Below are 20,742 nucleotides of genomic sequence, written 5' to 3' on the forward strand. Positions count from 1 at the left end.
TAATACCATTTTCATTTCTATAATGATAATATTCACTTTCAATTAGTTCTGGATAATCAGATTTAATATATAACCCGAAAGCAGCAGCTGATTGATGAATCTTTTTAATAGTATTTGTTTTTGGTGGTTCTTCTGAAAAATCATTTTCATTAGAATTTAATTTCTTTCTTTTATAATATATTTCTTTTCTATCTTGATCAGTTAATTCTTTATTTGATGATTCAAAATCTCCATATATGACAAATGGAACTTTATTTTTGTAATCATATTTTTTGAATTCTAATATTTTATCCTTTTCATTTGGTAAAACTAATTTACAATAATCATGATTTTCACATAATTGTTTATGATTTAATAATGCACTTTCAGTTCTCAATTTATGTAAACATTTTCTACATAGATATATTTTATTATCAAAATCATTTTCTGATTTAAAAAATAAATCAATTCTTTTAATCCACATATAATGATTCTCATAATATAATATATCTATAACATCGTTTGAATCATAATCTTTTGATAGGTATAAAGGTTCTAATGTATAATCTTTTATATTGTTACCTTTTGTATTTGGTAATTTGATTGAATCAAATACATTTATTACATATATTATTATCTCTTTCTATTTTTGGGATGTTTTTAATTATAACAGGATACTTATCTATCTTATAATTATTTTCATCTATTGGTTTTGATTTAGTTAACTTATTATATTTTGTGTTATAAACATGTAAAGTCATAAATATTATTTCATCAAATATTAAACCAGATCCTTCAAATTATTTCTCTTCTATTTTAGTTTTTACTTCATTATAACATTTATCTAATTTATCATCTATATGTTGTTTAGATATAATATGTTGTGAATGAGAATTTGTATTATATATTGGTTTATCTTCAGATTTTATAAACTTTACTTTAACTGATATACTAATTTTAGGATATTCAACATCAGTTATTATTTTTATTATTTCTTTCATATTTTCTAAATGTTTTTTATTTTCTTCTAATGTTTTTCCTTAGTGAAATTTAAACTCGATAGCTGCTGGGCCAATATCACTTTTAAATGCTTCGGTTATCTCTATATCTTTTTTATTATCCAATAAATTAATATATTTTCTTACATCTTCCATGTATGGTCTTTTATTGTTTAATTTATTTTTTATGCTTTTAATTGTCTTCTGTTTCTTATCATTATCTTTATCAAAATAATCTTCACCTAAAATATCATTATTCTTATTTCTAATATGACTTTTAGATTTTAAATGTTCTTTATAATATCTTTTATCACTGAATGATTGATTACATGTATCACATTTATATATTTCTTTTTCATTCCTTAATTCATCTAATTTAGTTTCTAATATACCATCTTCATATTCTAATTTCAATTTATTCTCTAAATGTGTTTTAGTTTTATTGTGTCTTTCTTTTTGGGATTTATCTATATTGATATTACATGTTGGGCAGTAGTACTTATTTGCTTCCATTTTAATACTAAATTTTTTGTTAAAATTGATTTTAGAAGTTCAATGATTTATATTTTATTCATATATATGAATACTTTACGACATCCGGTATATTTGAATCAGACTGGTTTTCCGTACTCGTCATTTTCGGTTTCTCTGGATCGGATTGCGTATTATCGCTCACATAATTTGCCACTTTGATGAGACAAAGTTTTTGCGAAGTCTCCCAGCTAAGTAACGAGCTACTGGGGCCAGACACAACGTATACGCTCTCCCTACGCGATTGCGCGATTGTTGCATAATTCAGCTTCGGTTTACCAAGCAGGTCCAAACACATTATTATTCGAAAATGGAATTATTAAATTCATGGAATCAATTGTAAAGCTGAAAAAAGAAAACGGTTTTGCTTCGGTCAAAGGATTGATAGATAATTTGTTACCTAGCAGTGCGGGTTTGCATAGAACGTGTGATTCAGCTGTTAGCACTGACCGAGGCTACAATATTGTAACCTAGGTCGGTTCACTGCACAACTTTTTTTGTAAACACTGACCGAGGCTACAATATTGTAGCCTAGGTCGGTTCACTGCATGACCATTGCTTGCGATTACTGGCCCAACCCCAGTCGGTTGTTTTTACAGTATTTGAAGTACTGGCCAATTGGATGTTACCATAAATAAACAGTATTTTGAAGATGTGGTGACAGAGAGAATCTGTTTTTATTTTGTCTTGAGAAAGTCCTACTGTTCGCTATTCTGTGTCAAAATATGAATTGAAATATAACGGATGGATTTAGTTTCCTTTCCCGATACTGTATTTATGCTTTTAATCATGAAGGATAATTATGTTATAGCAATTATAGTGATAACCTACGACAGTTTCAGATTCACGTATTAGAAAACGACAATTACCTTTAAATTCCAAATTTCATTTGGAAAGCGGCGTTTATGCGCACAATTCCTAAAATGTCAGAATTCCGAAAACTAGGGATTCACACGGTTAGAATGTTAACTAAATAAGTTTCGTCCGAGCAAATGATTACTATGAGAAACTAACGGCGAAACTTCACGGGTCGGTGCGATCTGTGCGCTGCATGAACGGGTTTTTGGTATCAAATGTAAAATATCGGCCGTGTACATGTTCGGATTCGTACCGATACATTGAGTTTAGTTCAATTGTTTGATCATTATAGTTTAGGAGCTCTGTGTGACGTCACTGAGCGCGCTGATCAAAAATAGTGTGCACACTGTGAGCATCACATGTTGCTTGGTTTTAAAGGACAGTGTGCTAATTGACTATACACGAAAATGGGCTTGACCAAAATTCTCTTCCTGACAGAGGAATGTATAATCGCACTGATATAGCTGTCCTGCTAGGTTGAAGGGTGTTTGAACTTCGCCGAATTCAGTTAAAATTCAATGAAATACCATAATTAATAAAATCTTATTGACGGATATTTACCGCTATATCTAAGTTATTTTTCAGTGCGTTTTAAAATTACATTGAATTCATCGTTCGAGGTCAATGATGGCGCAAAACATTTTAAATTGAGTCTAGTTGGGAGAATATTCCTTTACTTTAGGGTGATTTAGTATTTTATGAATCAAGAAATTATTTACAATGGACTAATTTTCCGCTAGCAGCAAAACAACACACTGTTATCTGAACTGTCAATCATTACGTCGTGTCTAGTTTAACAAGTAGATATAGACTAAAAAAGGATGCGTGGTTCCCACGCGAGAACCAAACAAGACGGTTGTTAGTGGACGTACTCAAGTTGGATGGTCAGGAGTCAACAACGGTTTAAATAATTTATAAAAACAGATGTAAGCAGTTGTAAACTTGTGAACAGAGGAAATATCAACATATATACACAATTGTGTCTAACTTTCTCCTGTCTGGTTTTATGTTAAATATATATTTTGTTTGAATAAATATTCAAATATCGATCCGGAAGAGCAATGCGGCCAACAACATTTTATTTTGAGTTTGAAAAAAAGACCTGTTGACTCGGTAAGACGGCTGTTCGATTTACCGGGTGCTCACTACTATGTTTTAAATGGCTATGAAAACGGAGTCGAACCAAGAACAGCAATTAAGCTTGATGTCTCGTTTCCCTCACAGATGACATATATCAGAATCAGTTTTCTCAAAATATGTTTCTTATTGAAGTCCTTGATTCGTGCTTGAATATATACATAAGATTTTACAAATGAACACAAAGATATAACAAGAATTGAGGTCTTGGTTATTTGGTGACAAGTCGAATCGTTTGGAACTAAGAAAAATCCTCAGACTTAGAAAAGTCTGACTTAAGTTGAATTTCCGAAAAGTACGACTACTAATTGTTTCTGTTATCGGAAATTAAATCAACATCTACATCTAATGTATCTATTGATACGAAACGGTTTTAGGACCGTAGATTGATTGAAAGTTACGGAGAGGGAGGGGTAGCTCTATCGCATTAAAATATTATTGCTCAGTTATACACATGGCATTCATCCATTTAGCTCAAACAACAAACACACTTCTGCGCAGAAAAATACCAAGGCTATATATGCTTAATCATGTATTTCATTGATACAGACAATAAAATCGCTGTCCGCATTTTGTCCCCTTGCTTATAAGTCACGTTTGTTATCTAATACAAATTAATAAAGGTCAGCAGAATTTAAGGGCTTTCACCGTTGAGTAGTAGCCTATCTGCAATGAGGCCTGGTCATGCACATGTGTTATATTAGAAATACAATATAGCTTTTCAATTTTTTAGGCGAAACGTTGCTTTGAAAATATTCGCCGCGTCTTGATTTTCTTGAGGGATTTCTCTTGATTGTTAAAATTATATCAAATCATCCTGTCTCAAAAAGTATGAAACCTAGAAATATGTAACCAATTTGGAATTGGATGAAAGGTTCAAATTCAAAATAAGCCATTCGACCCTGTTATCAAACATATCAGTGTTCTTTAAAACACTTGTTAATCGGAGGATTTTTAAGCCGAGCTTCAAACATTTCGATTCCTGAACTAAAATGATTATGTGGCATGTAATTATCCAAGACTATGAATACGTTTCAGGCAACCGTTTAAGGTGTTCCTTTTATCCGGGAAGGATTTGTTTCAATCTCACTTTTAGGATATCAACAGATCACTATGAAAAGTAACGGTATCGAGTGGTCGCTGGCAGATTTAGCAGTTAAAATCGCCACACGTGTTAAATGTTTGCATTGATACAGGCGATTAGAGGGACACATGGCATCCACTGCATATAAAACAGTAGATAGATTTCTGGAGATTTGAAGTTTGGATGCTCTGATGAACTCTATCAGCTGTTGGTTAAAGCATAGCAGTGCTAAATTTCTATGGTTATAGTACATTGCAGGTGACCCAAATGATTCGCCTGCTGCCTGGATACTATAAACCTGGTACCTACGAGCATGGAATCTTTTAGATGGATATCTGGACGTTATAGTACAGTGTTCATGACTATAGAACCAGGTGACCCGAATTCCCCACCTGCCTGAAAATCTCATAGCGGAGGTAACGCGTATACCTTTGCTGCACACCGATCTCCTTGAAAGGTCAAAATGGTATTTTTGTGAAGAAGTAGACGGGATCTCCATCTGATTTAACACAGGGTACATAAATATTTGACTAATACTTTTAAACAAGATTTCTTCAGAATAAAATCTACGTCCAAATATCTGGCTCTGGGCACTTTTTCTGATTCTCACATTCGGCAAAATATGGATCTTTTAGACTAACTCAAAAATCTCAAACCTAATGGCCAAAAAATTATATGTTTCGACGCTATATCCTTGTTTACAAATATACCATTGGAACCAACTCTCAATTTATAAAGAAGAAAACTCCCGGACTCCAATCTTGATCTCCCGGTTCCTGTAGATTGCTTACTTGAACTTTTGGAGCTCTGTACAACCAATCTATACTTCCAATTCCAAGACAAATTCTATGAACAAATTTTGGGTTTCGCTATGGGCAACCCATTATCCCCTATTTTGGCTAATCTTTTCCTTGATCATTTTGAATGCGAAATTCTTCCGAAATAACGCTGGCTCTAAACCTAACTTTTGGATTGGATGTGTTGATGACATTCTGTGCTTAGTTTCTGATGATTTTGATCTTAACTCTTTTATTGACTTCATCAACTCTCAATATCCATCTTTGAAATTCACATTTGAATGGGAACAAAATGACCAAATCCCGTTTTTAGATGTTCTAATTCACAATAAATACTCTCATTTGTTTTCTCCAAGGCCTCTTTCTCCGTGCACTGCGAATTTCCGATGAACCCTTCCTTTCGGCTGAATTTGACCACATATCGAACTCTCTTAAAAAATTGGCTTACCCTGATCACATTTTGAAAATCGCTATTTCTAAGGCTAAACGTACTTTCTTTAATTCTAAACCTCCAGAAAATAAAAAAACACATTTCAGAATTCATTGTAGTTCCGTATGTACCTGTTTTGGAAAAGTTTCGTCACTCTCTCCCTTTATTGGATAGACAAATCATTTTCACGTATGAAAACAAAATTAGCAAGACTTTGGTAAAAAACAATCAATCTTAACCTTTGGACTGCGGAGTTTTCAAAATTCCTCGTTTTGGCTGTGATAAAATGTACTTTGGAGAAACTGGTCGTGATTTAAAAACTCGAATTTCGGAACACAAAAAGGATATAATAAATCAAAAACCGGCTAGTGGTGTAGCCAATCATGTTTGGAACACTGGTCATCGTTTTAATTTTGATAAAGCCGAAATTATTTATACTTCCAGCAATTACACTAAACGCCACACAGTTGAGTCTGCCCTAATTACTCGTCACTCAGATATTAGTACAAATTTAAATAATGGCTTTTCTCCTCACAATTCCCTTCTTTCTAAGTATATTACTTCATGCCATGCCATACACTAATTAGTTACTCACCCACCAATTTACTCAATTAACCTGTTCACCTCTTTATATATACCCTTGTTTTTAGCCAATATCTCACACCTGACGATGATCTCTAGTGTGAGATCGAAACGCCATGTTCTTACATTTTAGATTATTTCAATAAATAATTCTCGATTTTAGATTTTTATTTTTAAATAGTGGGTTTTATCTTACATCTGATAATATCATCATTTTTTATGCATGTTGCTTGCTAAAAGTCACGAATTATGTCATCTTATATGTAGGTACGCAGCTTAGTAAAAGTCACGGATTATTCAAGATGAATATTGGGAAAAACAATACGGAAAATTTGAAATTTTTGAAACGATTTAAGCTTTTCAAAATCAGAATATTGAAGTATTTTATTAAATGTTGCTGTTAGCAAGGGGGACATTTACCTAGAGGAGATTTTTACCGGGGGATATTTACTGGGGTATTTTTCCGAAAATAAACCATTTTAATGACAAAAATAATCGAAAATCATGTTGACCTATACTTGAAAAAGCTGCATTTAATCTTCCAATTGAATTTTCATTAAATTATTGCCATGAAATAAAGGCAATTTCGATTAATCTTGAAACTTCAAAGCATATTCAGAATATTTTAACTGCCCTGAAAACTATATAGCGTTTGCATACAGTTTTGCACTACTGTTTATATTGTCACGTATCACTGCAAATCTGAAGCATATGTAGCTATTTATAACAGGGAACTGGCAATAACTGGCAAGCGAATCCAAACTGAAAAGAAGACGCTTTGGGAGAGTGGCATGATCGCGGGGGGGAGGGCGGCAGACTTGAAATAAATGCCATTGAGTAAAGGCTAACATAAATTCAGGCTAACCTCTCATTATTGAAATGGTGGTTTATTTTCAACGGGGGTCTGGATGTCTTTGCATCATAAATTTAGATTTGCATTTTGGAGTGTTCGAACCTCCCATGATTTTATATTAATTTCGCTGAAATGTTGATTTAAAAAAATTAAATATGCTGTATCTATAATAGATTTATGTGGATCTATCAATGCATTCTAAGGAAATCTTCCGAACTGAGGCCGAATTTAAAAGAAATAAGAAATTTCGTATAGTATTCAAGATTTCATTTGGATTACGGTAACGGCCTTTGGTGATCTTCACCGTGAGGTCATGAATGAAGAAATACCGTAATAGAACTCTTAATATGATAACATGTGTTGAGATGAAACCGCAACGTTTTGACTGTTGACTAACAGCCATCATCAGGTGGAATGAAGACATTCCAGTGATTTGAGCTTTAAGTCAGATGGCAGTCACTGAAAATCCGAACGTTGTTGCGGTTTAATTTTGATAATTAAATGTCGTCGTATAAAATTTTATTGCAGAATTTCTTCATTTATCGGATTAGTGTTCTATTCGACTACTTCGGGTCATGTAGTCGTTAGATAGAAAATTATTACTTGTCGCCACGGAAAGTATATGCAACCGTGTCAGTCGCTACGGGAGAGATTCTCTGTATATCGGCATCTTAAATCGGCACCTTTGTTTGGTCCTAGCCTGCATTCACTTCCAATCTAACGAAATGGTAACGTTATTCTTACCATGAATGCCTTTTTGTCGTAGAATATGGTGCCACTGATATAAAAGTAGTTTTTATTCTACGATAATTTGAGAAAATGAGTTATATTGGAAAAAAACTGATGAAGTACCTTAAAATTCAGCGATTCATTGGCATTTTATTTCATTGGCATCTTCAAATAGAGTTTTGAGGTGCTAAGTTTATTACTATTAAGAGGTCATTATTTTTGGGGGTCAGTGCAGTTTATTCGTTCATCAATCACTGTCTAGTTAGCCAGTTTAATTCACCTGTTGACCGATAGCTGCTGCTGGGCTTTTGATAACCTATACAAACAATTTACTCAACAAAGTAGGAAAGCATGTGAATCTGAAATTTCAGCCTTGCATTCTTTTACTTAGACCAGAAGAGGTTTTTTTTATCAAATTGGAATAACTGATTTCAAAACTACGTGAACATCTCAACTGAATTTATTTCAGTATTTATTCAATCAATAATGGTAATTGTTAGGCTTATTCTCACTAGCATTCCCTCAGTGAGTAATGGGTATTAGTGTAGCGGAAAATCCCTTGCCGTAGTTGTTTTTCGGGGTGTTTTCTTCTGCAAAGCTCCTCCGCCGCCCTGCGCGTGGTTGATTTTATAAATTATAGTTTTGTATTTCCGGTGTTGGAAATGGTCGGTCGGTTTTAGGCGGTAATTAGCGCAACTTTTCTAAATCTCCCCTTTTTGCAATTTTTTCCGATCATTTCCCACACCTTTAAATTATCGTATCGCTTTGAAATTTGCACAGAATGTATAAACCTTGGATCAAAATGTTTTCACGTATTTTTCTTATCGTTCCGTCCATTTATAACTTAATTATATTAGGTTTTATATAAAAATTACCTCCTCTCGCTCTAATGTCCTCCATTTTGTTGTAATGTGACGTCACGTTGCTCGCATTCCTGACGTCATTGTGGCACTCAGCCAATCAGCGCTGAGTGCAGCGTGATGTCACCTTGCACTTTTTTGAATTGAGAAAGTCAGTTCGCTCAAATTATCTGAGGTACGTAGTTCAACCCGGCGCCGAGTCCTCTTGGCGTCGGGTAGGACCCTCGTTACGAAGTCTATTGCTTAATGATCTTGTGCTCTGGGTCAACTTGGCGACCTATAATCACTTTGATTCCCTTTTGACTTTAATAGATCAACCTGGCGATCTATTAAATCTCGTATTATATAGGACAACGTGGCGACCTATATATAAATTCTGAGATGCCGTCAGTTCAACGTTATCGGGGTCAACTCGGCGACCCGGTTCTGTCAATTCTTTTCTTGACACATGATCTTTGAGCTTAATTTATGTATATATCCGTAGACATATAAGCTCGACCTTTTTAAATTCCGGGCAAATGCAATAATTAGATTATTTATTAGATTGTTAAAAATAATGAATCAGAGCAAGTTTTCTACGTTGATTTTTAAAAGTTTATTCTGTTTAATTATAGAATATAATATACATTTCATTTATATGAACGTACGAGTTAAATTTGGAAAATATTATTAATATATATTGAATTTTAAAACTCTCGTTTTCTCTGTCGCGAGTAGAGGAGGAGGCCTGTGTCCCTTTTATTCCCCTAATTTGTGTGTCACATGAGTCCATAGTAAGCTGGGGCAAGCCAAAGAAGCCGGTTGCGAGAGCTACGTGCTGGAGGCACTTGGAATGACACTTTACACCAGAGGATAACAGAGGAGAAGTAGGCGCCGGTGCTCGGGTGACCGTGTGATCTCGCGTCTTGTCAAGGGCCCTGACTTGACTGATCACACGGCGGACACTCGTCCTGACTGGTCTGGTGACCCATTCATCCAGCCATGGGGTTGTGGGGTACGATTCGCACTCACCTCTGACACTATTTTAGCCCTCGTGGAACCCCTTTTTCCCTTGAGTCAGCCGCTATCCATTTATCAACCTTCGGAGGATGACTTTTCCCCTTTGCAGTCCTACTACCCGGGATTGTTCGACGAAGGCGGACCCTTGTAGCCATGCCCTGACGAAGAAGCCTTGGAACTCGGACACTTTGAGATCGTACCATCCTTTATTCCGTAAACGCTACCCTGGCGCCACCTCTCCGTTGAGTCACCTACCTCTCCGAGGGAGGCTCCGGGCGTCGCGGCTACATTAGGTTACAATTTAATGCACTATTATTTTGATCTTATATTAGAAGTTGTAATATCATTTCAACCAAACTGTATAACTATGAAATGAAATTTCGGTTAAGGTATCAATTCTAACAAGCATTAAAAGGTTCAATATTCATAAACGAACAAGCAGAGAACAGCGTGACAAAGTGAACATCACATGGATTACTTAAAAATTGATTGTTTCGAAATAAACAATAATTGTAGGTTAATTCTAAGTATTTTAGATACATTTTTTGGGAAAATTTTTTGTGGTCTTTCATCCAAGTAAAGAGATCTAAAGACATAATCCATTTCATGAACATATGATTTTATTTGTATTTTCGTCTCTCATATATCCTTGAAGACAAATGAAGCCAAATTCAAAAAAGACAAATTCATTTCTACAGAATCAAAGATTTATGACAGTATGAATGCACCAGCATGTTTTATAATCGCAAATATAAAACAAAAATCATAAAATTCTAAATTAGATCTGGCACAATACTTGTTTTAACGGATTGAATACATAATGATGTTATATAAATCAATAGTTTTCTATCGGTTATTCCCAATTTGTTGAGCGTGATATAATTTAGGGGTTCTTAGCAACTCAGAAACTAGGATTTCTATTGACAGAACTGTATTCAGAGTTCTGTATACAAAGCATACGGGGTTTAACAGTACCTTTGACCCTGTCACGTATCACTGCAAATCTTTAACAGATGTGGCTATTTTGAACAGGAAATTACTGTGCCATCTCAAAATGGTCAATTTTTCACTAGTTGACTTTTAGAAACGATGTGGTTTGAGAGTAGCTATTGTGGTAGGAGTTACTATCACTAAGTCGCTGTTTACAATCGGTTGGTTACAGTCACATCTACTGCCAGTGTGCACTATCAAAATGCTAGCACACTAGCCCATCAGATGTTTTACAACAGTCGCTTTTCAGCAGTAGACTCTTTCAAACAGCTACTGTGGAAAACCAACTGAATTGAAAGGTAGACTATTTCGGCGTCATTTATTTGTTATTTGTAATTACATCCAGCAGTCAAATGATTTCATTTCAATCGTTGCCTCAACTTACAATCGTCACGATTTTTTGTATATTTTTCTGTCATATCTGAAACTTGGGTCCCCAGGGCGAATCACTATTAAAGCCGTGAGACTACATCGAAGTACCGATGACGTAAGCCGAAAGCCGTTACCGCTCTCCGCAAAATACATTCGTTACCGTAATCCAACTGAATTTTTATAGAATATATGTAATGAAATTTATCAATGAATCATGGCAATTGCGCAATATAAGTATAAGGCTCGCACTTAAACTTCTTTTAAACTCTTAATTTGGAATGCGTACGATGTACATTCCTAACTGTTTAAGTCATTCCTCAATGATAGGAGACGTTTGACGGAAACACTTTTGGATTCCTCGTCAGTCAAAACTACAAATCAACCGACTGATATCGGACCAGCAATAACTTCAAAAACTGATCAAGTTAACTGACTGATCTTAATCTTGGATTAGTGAATACTGCAAATATAATGCAGTAAACCGACCTAGGTTACAATATTGTAGCCTCGGTTAGTGTATGCAGATAAATCCGCGCAAGTCAACCGACCTAGGTTACAATATTGTAGCCTCGGTCAATGTATGCAGATAAATCCGCGCAATATTGTAGCCTCGGTCAGTGTATGCAGATAAATCCGCGCAAGTCAACCGACCTAGGTTACAATATTGTAGCCTCGGTCAGTGTATGCAGATAAATCCGCGCAAGTCAACCGACCTAGGTTACAATATTGTAGCCTCGGTCAGTGTATGCAGATAAATCCGCGCAAGTCAACCGACCTAGGTTACAATATTGTAGCCTCGGTCAGTGTTTGCAGATAAATCCGCGCAAGTCAACCGACCTAGGTGCAAAATTGTAGCCTCGGTCAGTGTTCCACTGATGAATCATACATTTGCCTCAACCTAGTCTGCCAGGTTACTTATTGCTTTGTCTTTATCCTGACCCAATCATAACCGTATTTCTTTTTTCAGCTTTACAACTGATTCCACGAATTTAATAATTCCATTTTCGAATAATAATGTGTTTCCAACGGCTTGTCCGACATATACGGAAAAATGCGAGATTTCGATTGAATCAGTGTAGGTCTCGGATACAAGTTGAGGTAGTCATTGTGGTTGAGAACATTAACCGTTGCACCAGAATCTGCCATAAAGCGAGTCTTGGTTCCACTCACTGATATATCGAAGAACGGTTTAGAGCGAGTCATATCAGCAGTATAATGATTTGCGCGAAATACATACTCATCATCGCTGCCTTGATGAGCTAAGGTTGCGGTGATTGCAGCCTCCTCGGTAGGTGAGGAATCAACGAGTCTGTTTTCGGTTCCTATTGTAAGGTTGTCTACGTGAGTTGTAGTCTCGATTTCGACTAGGGTCACGGTTACGGTTTCGCTCTGACTGGTTCGGCTTTCTAGCAAAATGGTTACGCTTGCTACAGTTATGGCACTCCTGTCCCTTCGCAGGACATTGTGTCTGGTGAGGATATACACCACCACACAATCCACAGATTCTTGTATCTGACGAGTTCCGATTCGGTTGACTTGGTCTATTCAACGTCGCATGTTTCCATGGTAGTTTCACTCTCAACTTATTCATTGGTGCTGACAGTGTATGTTGTTCCATCTCTGATGTCCGCTCATCAGCAGTCTCCATACCGCGAGCGGTATTTAATAGCTGATTTAACGTGAGCCCTTGCTCGACAGCCTTGCGTCTAAGGCGGGACGATAACGTACCCTGGATTATTTGCCGCTTAATTTCAAGTGTACTATCGGTGAAGTCACACTTACTGGCTAGTGTTGACAGTCTCGTGTAAAACTCGGCAGTCGATTCGTCTGGTTTTTGAGATTCTTTTCGGAACAGGTACACAAGGTGATCAGTACATTTTTGAGGTTCAAAATGTGTCTTTAACGCTAAGACTGCACATTTGAACTCGTTCGCGCGGTTTGCATCTCCCGGTGTGACTGCAGAAATTTTCCGTGTTTCATACACATCATTGGCAGGTTCACCGATGTAATGTAGCAGTATTGCCTTCTGACGGGTAGCTTCATCGATAGCCATGGCTACAAACATGTTTTCTAGGCGCTTGATGTATTTATCGAATCGAATGGGAGCCGTCTCTCTTGGTTGCAGGTCGAATTCGGGAAAAGAAGGTAGTCCGATAGCGGTAGCCATGTTTTCTCGAATTTTTACGTGTTACTACAGGGTGCGATGAAGATCGATTAAAGGTTACTATATTGTGGCTCTGTGGATTGAAATGATTACTCACAAACAATCGTCGATATTCGATCCCATCCTCGTCGCCACATAAAGATGAAAGCCAGAGATTCTCGATTATTTGATACCATTAAACGCTTTATTCACTATCACAAAACACCATTGCTCACGCTACAATTACCCACACGACCTTGACCTAAGTTCTATTGTCAGTAACCACTAAAGCACGGAGCAGAACATTACACTCGCGGATAAATCGACAAATCTAAAATTACAGTTAAAAAATGATAATCGATGAAAAATAAGAAATAAATACAGATCGAAGATCCGAAAACGATACTCATATATAGAACATACACACACATTATATTCATAAATCTCACAGACATTCAGTTTGAAATAGCGATTGCTCTGGCTAGACACAGAAAACATACAGCTAGAAAAGTACAACTAGAAACACACTTTCTAACAGGACGTCGTTTGTATATGTATGCACTTACTTTCATGGGCAACATGAATATTATATGGGTGGAGAAAACAATGCTGACTAGAAGCAGTTTCATAAACACTGACGGTAACTATTAGGTGGATCTAGTTGGCGTCATTTGTAACAGTACCAGGCCTAAAATCTGGGCAAATCTGACCTACAGCAATTCTATCATAGAATGCAGTAGGTAGCGACAGCGACCCATGTCAATTTTTTAAACCTGCAGCATTTTTCAATTTCAAATGTGCCGTAGAAAATTATCAATTCATTGGAGGGACAAATCTCCATCAAAACACTTTTAAATCAAATTAACAAAAGCAAGGATCATTTGCCTGCAGAACCCTAGGTATGATAGGGAATCTAGCGGTAATTTTTGCTGCATTTGTTTCAAAATAGATGTGAACTGTACAGAAATGTTGATACAAGTCCTTGGTAATGTTATTCCATGAAACTGAAATCTTGACTAAAATGTTATCCCATATAGTGTCACAATCTCAATTTGGAAAGCTGATGGATGGAGGTGTGGGCCAGATATCCTGCTGAACTGCATGAAGAACACCAAGATTAAATATAAAGAAACATGTAAAAATAGTTTTATTTGCTAACTTAACAACTGATCTTGTTTGCTGATTATTCACAACACAGGTATTGAATGTACACGTTATGTATAAGACTATAATATATTGTATAATATTAATTAGACACCTAATCAAATTGTACCGAATGTGTGCTAAACCATGTTTCAAAAACTGTTTTAGTTCGAATGATACTGTTTGCAATTGGTAATAATTACAACGCATAGGTTTAGGTATCTTAATACTGAAACAATCTGTGTTTTCACCGAGGTCGCATAAAAATGTTCCATCGGTTGAATCTATCTTTTCAATGGCAAGAATCTCGTAGTTTTTTGTTACCCTTGGTGCTCTCAGAGTCTGAAAAACAAAACAAAATCAATCAACAAATATTTCATATTGCATTTGGTAGATATGAAAATGCAAAACAAGAGTTTTGTCTTAATTTTTTTAAGATTAAGTGGGGATGATTTGAGGAACTTCTCTTCAAAGAACTTGCTGAAGTGGTTAACTAATGAAATGAATACCTTAACCGTTAGTACCTCTGGTCCACACATTTTCAATATTAGCTGCAATCTAAGCTATAAAAGGGTCCAAAATAATTGCTTGAAAAGCCCGTTGACTGGAGTTGACACTTAGTACATAGTCTTTATGATAGATGGCGTCACGTATGTGTGGACATAAATGAAATTTTTTTAACCTGGCTCTATAACCTGTTCTTCTTTGAAATATGAAAACTTTTTTCTAATTTTTTTTTCAAACTGGTACTAAATTTGTAGGTGTTCGTGCCTGATAAACCTAGGCATTTTTACAAAATTCGGCTTTAAACAAATTGCTTGTAAATAATATTGTAAATAGAGTTGTTAAGTGTGGCTACTTTAAGAACTCAGTTGCATCATCTGTCTCAACTTGGTGCTCCATTTTCATTGTTATGTCTCAATTTTTTTTTGTAAGCATTTCATTTGGTTGTGACTGCTTTTCTTTCTCCTTGCTTATGTTCATTGACAATCTTTGTATGTACAGATTTTATGAATAAATTAAATTGAATTGCCGTGGCTGAGTGTAGCGAGGCCATTAGGTTCGAATCCCTGCTGAGGGGGGGATGTCTTAACAACAAGCGAGATAGGCAGTGTATACTGCTGTATAGTGTAGGCCTACTTCACTGCTATGCTGTGTTGTGTGCACTGTGCTGTCACTCTTAGGCTATGACTGTATTTTAAAGCCGAGGAGGATCGAGCACATACTACGTAGGCCTCATTTCAACCCAGTCGGTCGAATTGTTATTCACTAGAGACGAAACCGACTTGCATATCAAAGAAATTAAGGAACGTATTCTACAACGACCGGCTTCGCAACCGCTTAACTTGACCTATTATAACTAAGTAATATGGATCCTCCGGGTTTAATTCCCGGCGAATTAAGTGCTGCTTCTCATCTTAATTTACGATCTCATAAGTTTTCCCGATAAAGCAGTGCAAGCGTGTGATGTTTTGAGACATGTGAGATACACAATTCACAAAATAAAATGAACAATACTTACTGCGGAAACTTGATTCTTGGAAAACGGCGCACGTGTACGTGTACCGCTCCGACTACTCCACTTCCTGTCCAGCGAGAACAGTCCCGCAAATATTTATTTTTTTTCAATAAAATGAAAGACAAACACCACCAATTTATGCCGATTGAAAACATATATATTTTTTATTAATAAATATTCATATCTCCATCAAACATCATCTGTATAATTTGTTTTTATTGCGGTATCCCATAACAACAGCATAGCGTTAACTCTTCGACCACGACGTACAACCAAAATGGGCCAAAATCGCATGTTTTTTAGAAATTTCTCAGCAATTACCGCATAGAATTCCACGAGAAACAAATCTCAATCCTTTAAAATTCATGACTGAAATAATGTGCAAGTTACAGCACAACCCTTATGAAAATGGTACACGTGTATTTAGCTATATACACGTGTAATATGAAATTACACGTGTACTTTTGACGTGTATTTTGAAGTACATGTGTAAAACACGTGTATTTCTAAAATACACGTGTAGTTTGGACATGTATTTTGAATCATACATGTACTGAAGATGTATATTTTGAAATACACGTGTTACTTAGGACGTGTATTTTAAAAACACGTGTAAATTCATGTGTGGCTTCTGAAATACATGTGCAATCTGGATGCATGTACTACGCTAAAAAAATTATACATGTACCTTGTTTCTCATAATTGGTCACTTTTGTAAACTGCAATTAAATTTGTAATTACATCATTTAGCTTCACATGATTTCATAAAAAGTAAGATTTTGCATGTAATGTTCGGAGAATTGAAGGAATCTCCTGTCTTTTTAATTGTTTGATCCTCATCTAGTAGTTTTTTCCAGGATGCCGTGTCAAAAAAATCATGTTGTTTGTCCTGATTGGGTCCTGTATGAATGAAGCACATGTCTTTGTTGCCCTCTGAATAAATCCAAAAACTGTTTCACAAAAATCATGATCTGAACAAAAAATTTTGGATATTTCATTTATTATCAAGATAACTAGAGGCTTAGGGGACTGCCCAAGCCCCGAATTACAATGTTATTTTGAAAAATGTTGAATATATTGCTGTCACCAGCTCCAAGTGTTCTGCTTTCCTTGTAGGCCCATACACAAAAAATGTCCTTTTTCCTCTAATGTTGCCTTATCATACTGTATATCACATAATGAACATTTGTATCATACCTGCAGTTTTTTGAATAATGTCTTATATACAGCGCAGTAATATTTGTTCATCTCCGCATATAGAGAAAATCTTTTCAAAATAGGCATTTAGAACTGCGTAGAAGCACTTCTCAGTAACAGTAAATTCAACCGATCCAGCAATCCAGTCAAAACAGTTGATATGGATCCAGCTTTGAGGGAGAACGTCATAATAGTAGTAACAGCCCCACGAAGGGTCACCTCAGCATTTGTGTGGAGAGGATCATCTATTTCCATCAATGAGCTGTGGCTGCAAAACAGATTAAACATTTTGGTGATTGGTCAAGTTCATATCGGATGAGTAGGTTGGCAATTATGATTGCATTCACTTTAGTCATAAAGCACTGTATTACTAACTTACGTCGTCACAACCATTGTCTGCATTATTGGTGGATTGTGGCCATTTTCAATTCTTAAATCTTCCAGATTCTCAAAATCGACTTCTTGAAAAATCGAAATGTCCATCATTTAGCAACATATTACAATCTACAAAACAAGAAATAATTTGAGAATAAATTATTCCCAAGCATATAGAACTTAAGGCTACAGTAGGCCTATACGTAGGTTGGTTTCCAGCTAGCGATTTCGTAGCCTATTTTTGCGATGAACATGCATAACGTACCAGATCAGACCTGGATTTTTTGTCTGTAAGGGCTTATATACATAGCATTGTCTATCATACATTATCCATTATATATGTATACACCATATTTTGTATGTTATACACATAAAAAGTATGTGGTACAATGCGATCGTCCAATAGGTAAGATTCGAGAATAGGGGACTAGTGGTTAGGTTTAGGGTTAGGTTTAGAGATAGAGGTTAGGGGACCAAACCGAAGGTTTGGAGACCCCACTAGTGCACGGGCAGCGGGTAATCCCTGTAAACAAGTAGTAAGAGTTAATTGTTGTAGTGAGGCGGTCTACGGGACGTTCATGCCTCGGGGCGTGTTCGTGTCGAGTCGTCGTATCCAGTCTTGTTCGGCTGCTTCGCGGATCGGTCTCGTGGAGCCTGGTAGGTGTTGGAGACCGTACACCCGAAAGTGTTCGCGGGTGTGGTCGACTTGGTTGAAGTGGTCCGAGACTGGAGTCGAATTCTTCGTTCTGATGCGTGAGACGTGATGAGTGACGCGTCTTCGTAGAGACATTCCGGTTTGGCCGACGTACAGCATGTTGCACTTGGTGCATTCGATGCAGTATACAATTTCACGGGTCGCGCAATTAATTATGTTGCGGATCGCGTGCATTTTGTTGTGGCTGCGGCAAACGGTTGTTTCTCGGACGAGTGGACACGTACGACATCTCGGTGTCCTGCATTTCTTGTGCCTCGACGTCGGGTTGACGGAGTTCTTTGAATAGACCTGGAAATAGAAGAATTGGAAACAACGGAAGTATTTCTGTTACGATGCGGTGAAGAGGGGACTCGGGGAGGGGGTGGCTCCGTGGGTTTGAGCTGCGACGAAGTTAGGAGATCTTTGAGACTCTTGTGCTTGGTGTAGGCGGTGACCGTGGTTACCTCGTCCGACCGGCCGGTGGCCGTAGCCAGTTCCGTAAATCTGGTTCGGATGTTACGGGCTAGGGTTCGGTTGGCTTCGGAGTGAGGTAAGATAAGCGGTAAACGCTTTTTCGGCGGTTCGTCGGCCCGTTGTTGTTCTCGTAGATCTCGTTCGGCGTGGTGCCGTAGAGCTTGGCTTTTGATGTGTCGCAGTTCGCGGTCTTTGTAGCCACGACCTCTGAGTACTTTAAGGACGGTTCCGGACGCTGCGTGTAGGTCCGAATCGTTATTGCAGATGCGCCGGAACCGGAGAATTTGACTTTTAACTATACCGGAAAATGTGTGTTTGGGGTGAAACGAAGATCGATGTAGTAATTGATGCGAATCGGTTGGTTTGAAGTAGACTTTGGTGTCTACTGTACCACTTGTCTCGAATCGCGGGCCTTTGAAAGTGGTTACGGCCAGGAAGTTGACGCTGGTGTCGCTGATTTCGAACTTGAGTTTGATGGATCGGCTCACTGTTTGTAGGACGTCGATGAATTGCATCAACGTTTCGCGGCCGTGTTCCCAAACTATGTAGATGTCGTCGATGAACCGAGCGTATAGCGATGGTTGGAGTTCGCTTCTGGACAGACCTTCTTTTTCCCATTCGGCTACAAAGATATTGGCATAAGAAGGAGCAAAACGCTTACCCATTGCGGTACCTTTTACCTGTAAATATGTGTTTTCGTTAAAGTTAAAGTCGTTTTTCTTCAGGCTGATTTCGAGTAGTTTCAGCAGCTCGGCATCCGGGCGTCCCGGGTTTGGGTTATCTCGGAGAGCTTGTCGGATGCTGGCGATACCCTCTTCGTGGGGGATGTTGGCGTAGAGCGAATCGATGTCCATGGTGACGAGTAACGCATCGGCGCTAAATTGTTTACCGGCCAAAATATCTAGAAAGTGGTTGGTATCTTTGACGTACGACGGGTGACCGTGGGCGATCGGCTGCAAATAGTAGTCGATCCATTCCGAAATTTCGTAGGTTTCGGAGCCGCAGTCGGAGACGATCGGGTACTGTCCACTTCTCGCGTTCTTTATGGATTTTGGGAAGCAGATAGGACTGCCTCTGTTTCGGATTATCGGGCGGTAATAGATATTCGGCGGTTTTTAGCGGGATGATTTTTCGTCGAGCCATATTTTCGATGATTTCGCGAATTTCTTCCCCGGTCTGTTCGAAGATCGGTTGCTGCAGCGGCTGATAATACTCGAGATCGGCTAGTTGGCGCATGGCTTCGTGGACGTAGTCGTCGCGGTCCATGATAACCGTGGCGGAACCCTTATCGGCGGCTTTGATGACAATATTAGTGTTGTCACGCAGCTGCTGGAGGGCTTCGCGTTCCTGTTTAGTGAGGTTATCATTTACGCGACGCGTATCCCTGGTTTGTTGAGCCAATTCGTGCGCGTCGTTGCAGAACCCGGCGATTACTAGTTCTATTTCATCCGGAGCCCAACTGCTGGGCAGACGGAAACGCGGAGCCTCGCGGTCCGGTTTGTCTCGGAAGTGATGGTCGAGTTTCACTAGCCGGTTGAATCGGCACACTCCCTTGGTGCGCTCGGTCGCGGCGGCATCAGAACCGATTTTTGGAGTCGGGCAATAAGTGAGGCCCTTTCGGAGTAGCTGATGTTGCGCCGGACTTAGGCGGAGTGAACGTGTGAGGTTGACCACCGGGCTCCCGAGAGCGGTGACCGGATCGCGTCGCGCTTGGTTTGGTGCCGGTTCTTCGTGTTCGTCGGACCTGGAAATGGAAGAAATTAGAGAAGCATTGGTTAATTCCGGTTGATTTAACTCACCAATAGTGGACCCGTTGGTCTCACTAATACTTAGTTTAAACCACTGAGCCAGTGGTCCAGCAGGGTGTTAGCTGTACCACGGTTCCAGTGGATCCCGTCTCCAACAACTCTGAAGCGTCGATCATCGATGGGTGGTATCGCGGTGACGTCGTCGTGATTTTCGAGGAGTTCGTTGAACTTCCGGGCGAACTGCTGGTGT

General features: G+C 37.9%; 1 protein-coding gene across 1 annotated transcript; it reads right to left on the reverse strand.

Annotated features, from left to right (window-relative positions):
- Positions 1-12,499: 12,499 nt before the first annotated feature.
- Positions 12,500-13,366, reverse strand: LOC141898939 (uncharacterized). The gene has a single exon (XM_074785093.1). The coding sequence runs from the start codon at positions 13,364-13,366 to the stop codon at positions 12,500-12,502; it is 867 nt and encodes a 288-aa protein (XP_074641194.1).
- Between the last annotated feature and the right edge of the window lie 7,376 nt (positions 13,367-20,742).

This window comes from Tubulanus polymorphus, chromosome 2 (assembly GCF_964204645.1).
Source record: "Tubulanus polymorphus chromosome 2, tnTubPoly1.2, whole genome shotgun sequence".
NCBI classification, from domain to species: domain Eukaryota; kingdom Metazoa; phylum Nemertea; class Palaeonemertea; order Tubulaniformes; family Tubulanidae; genus Tubulanus; species Tubulanus polymorphus.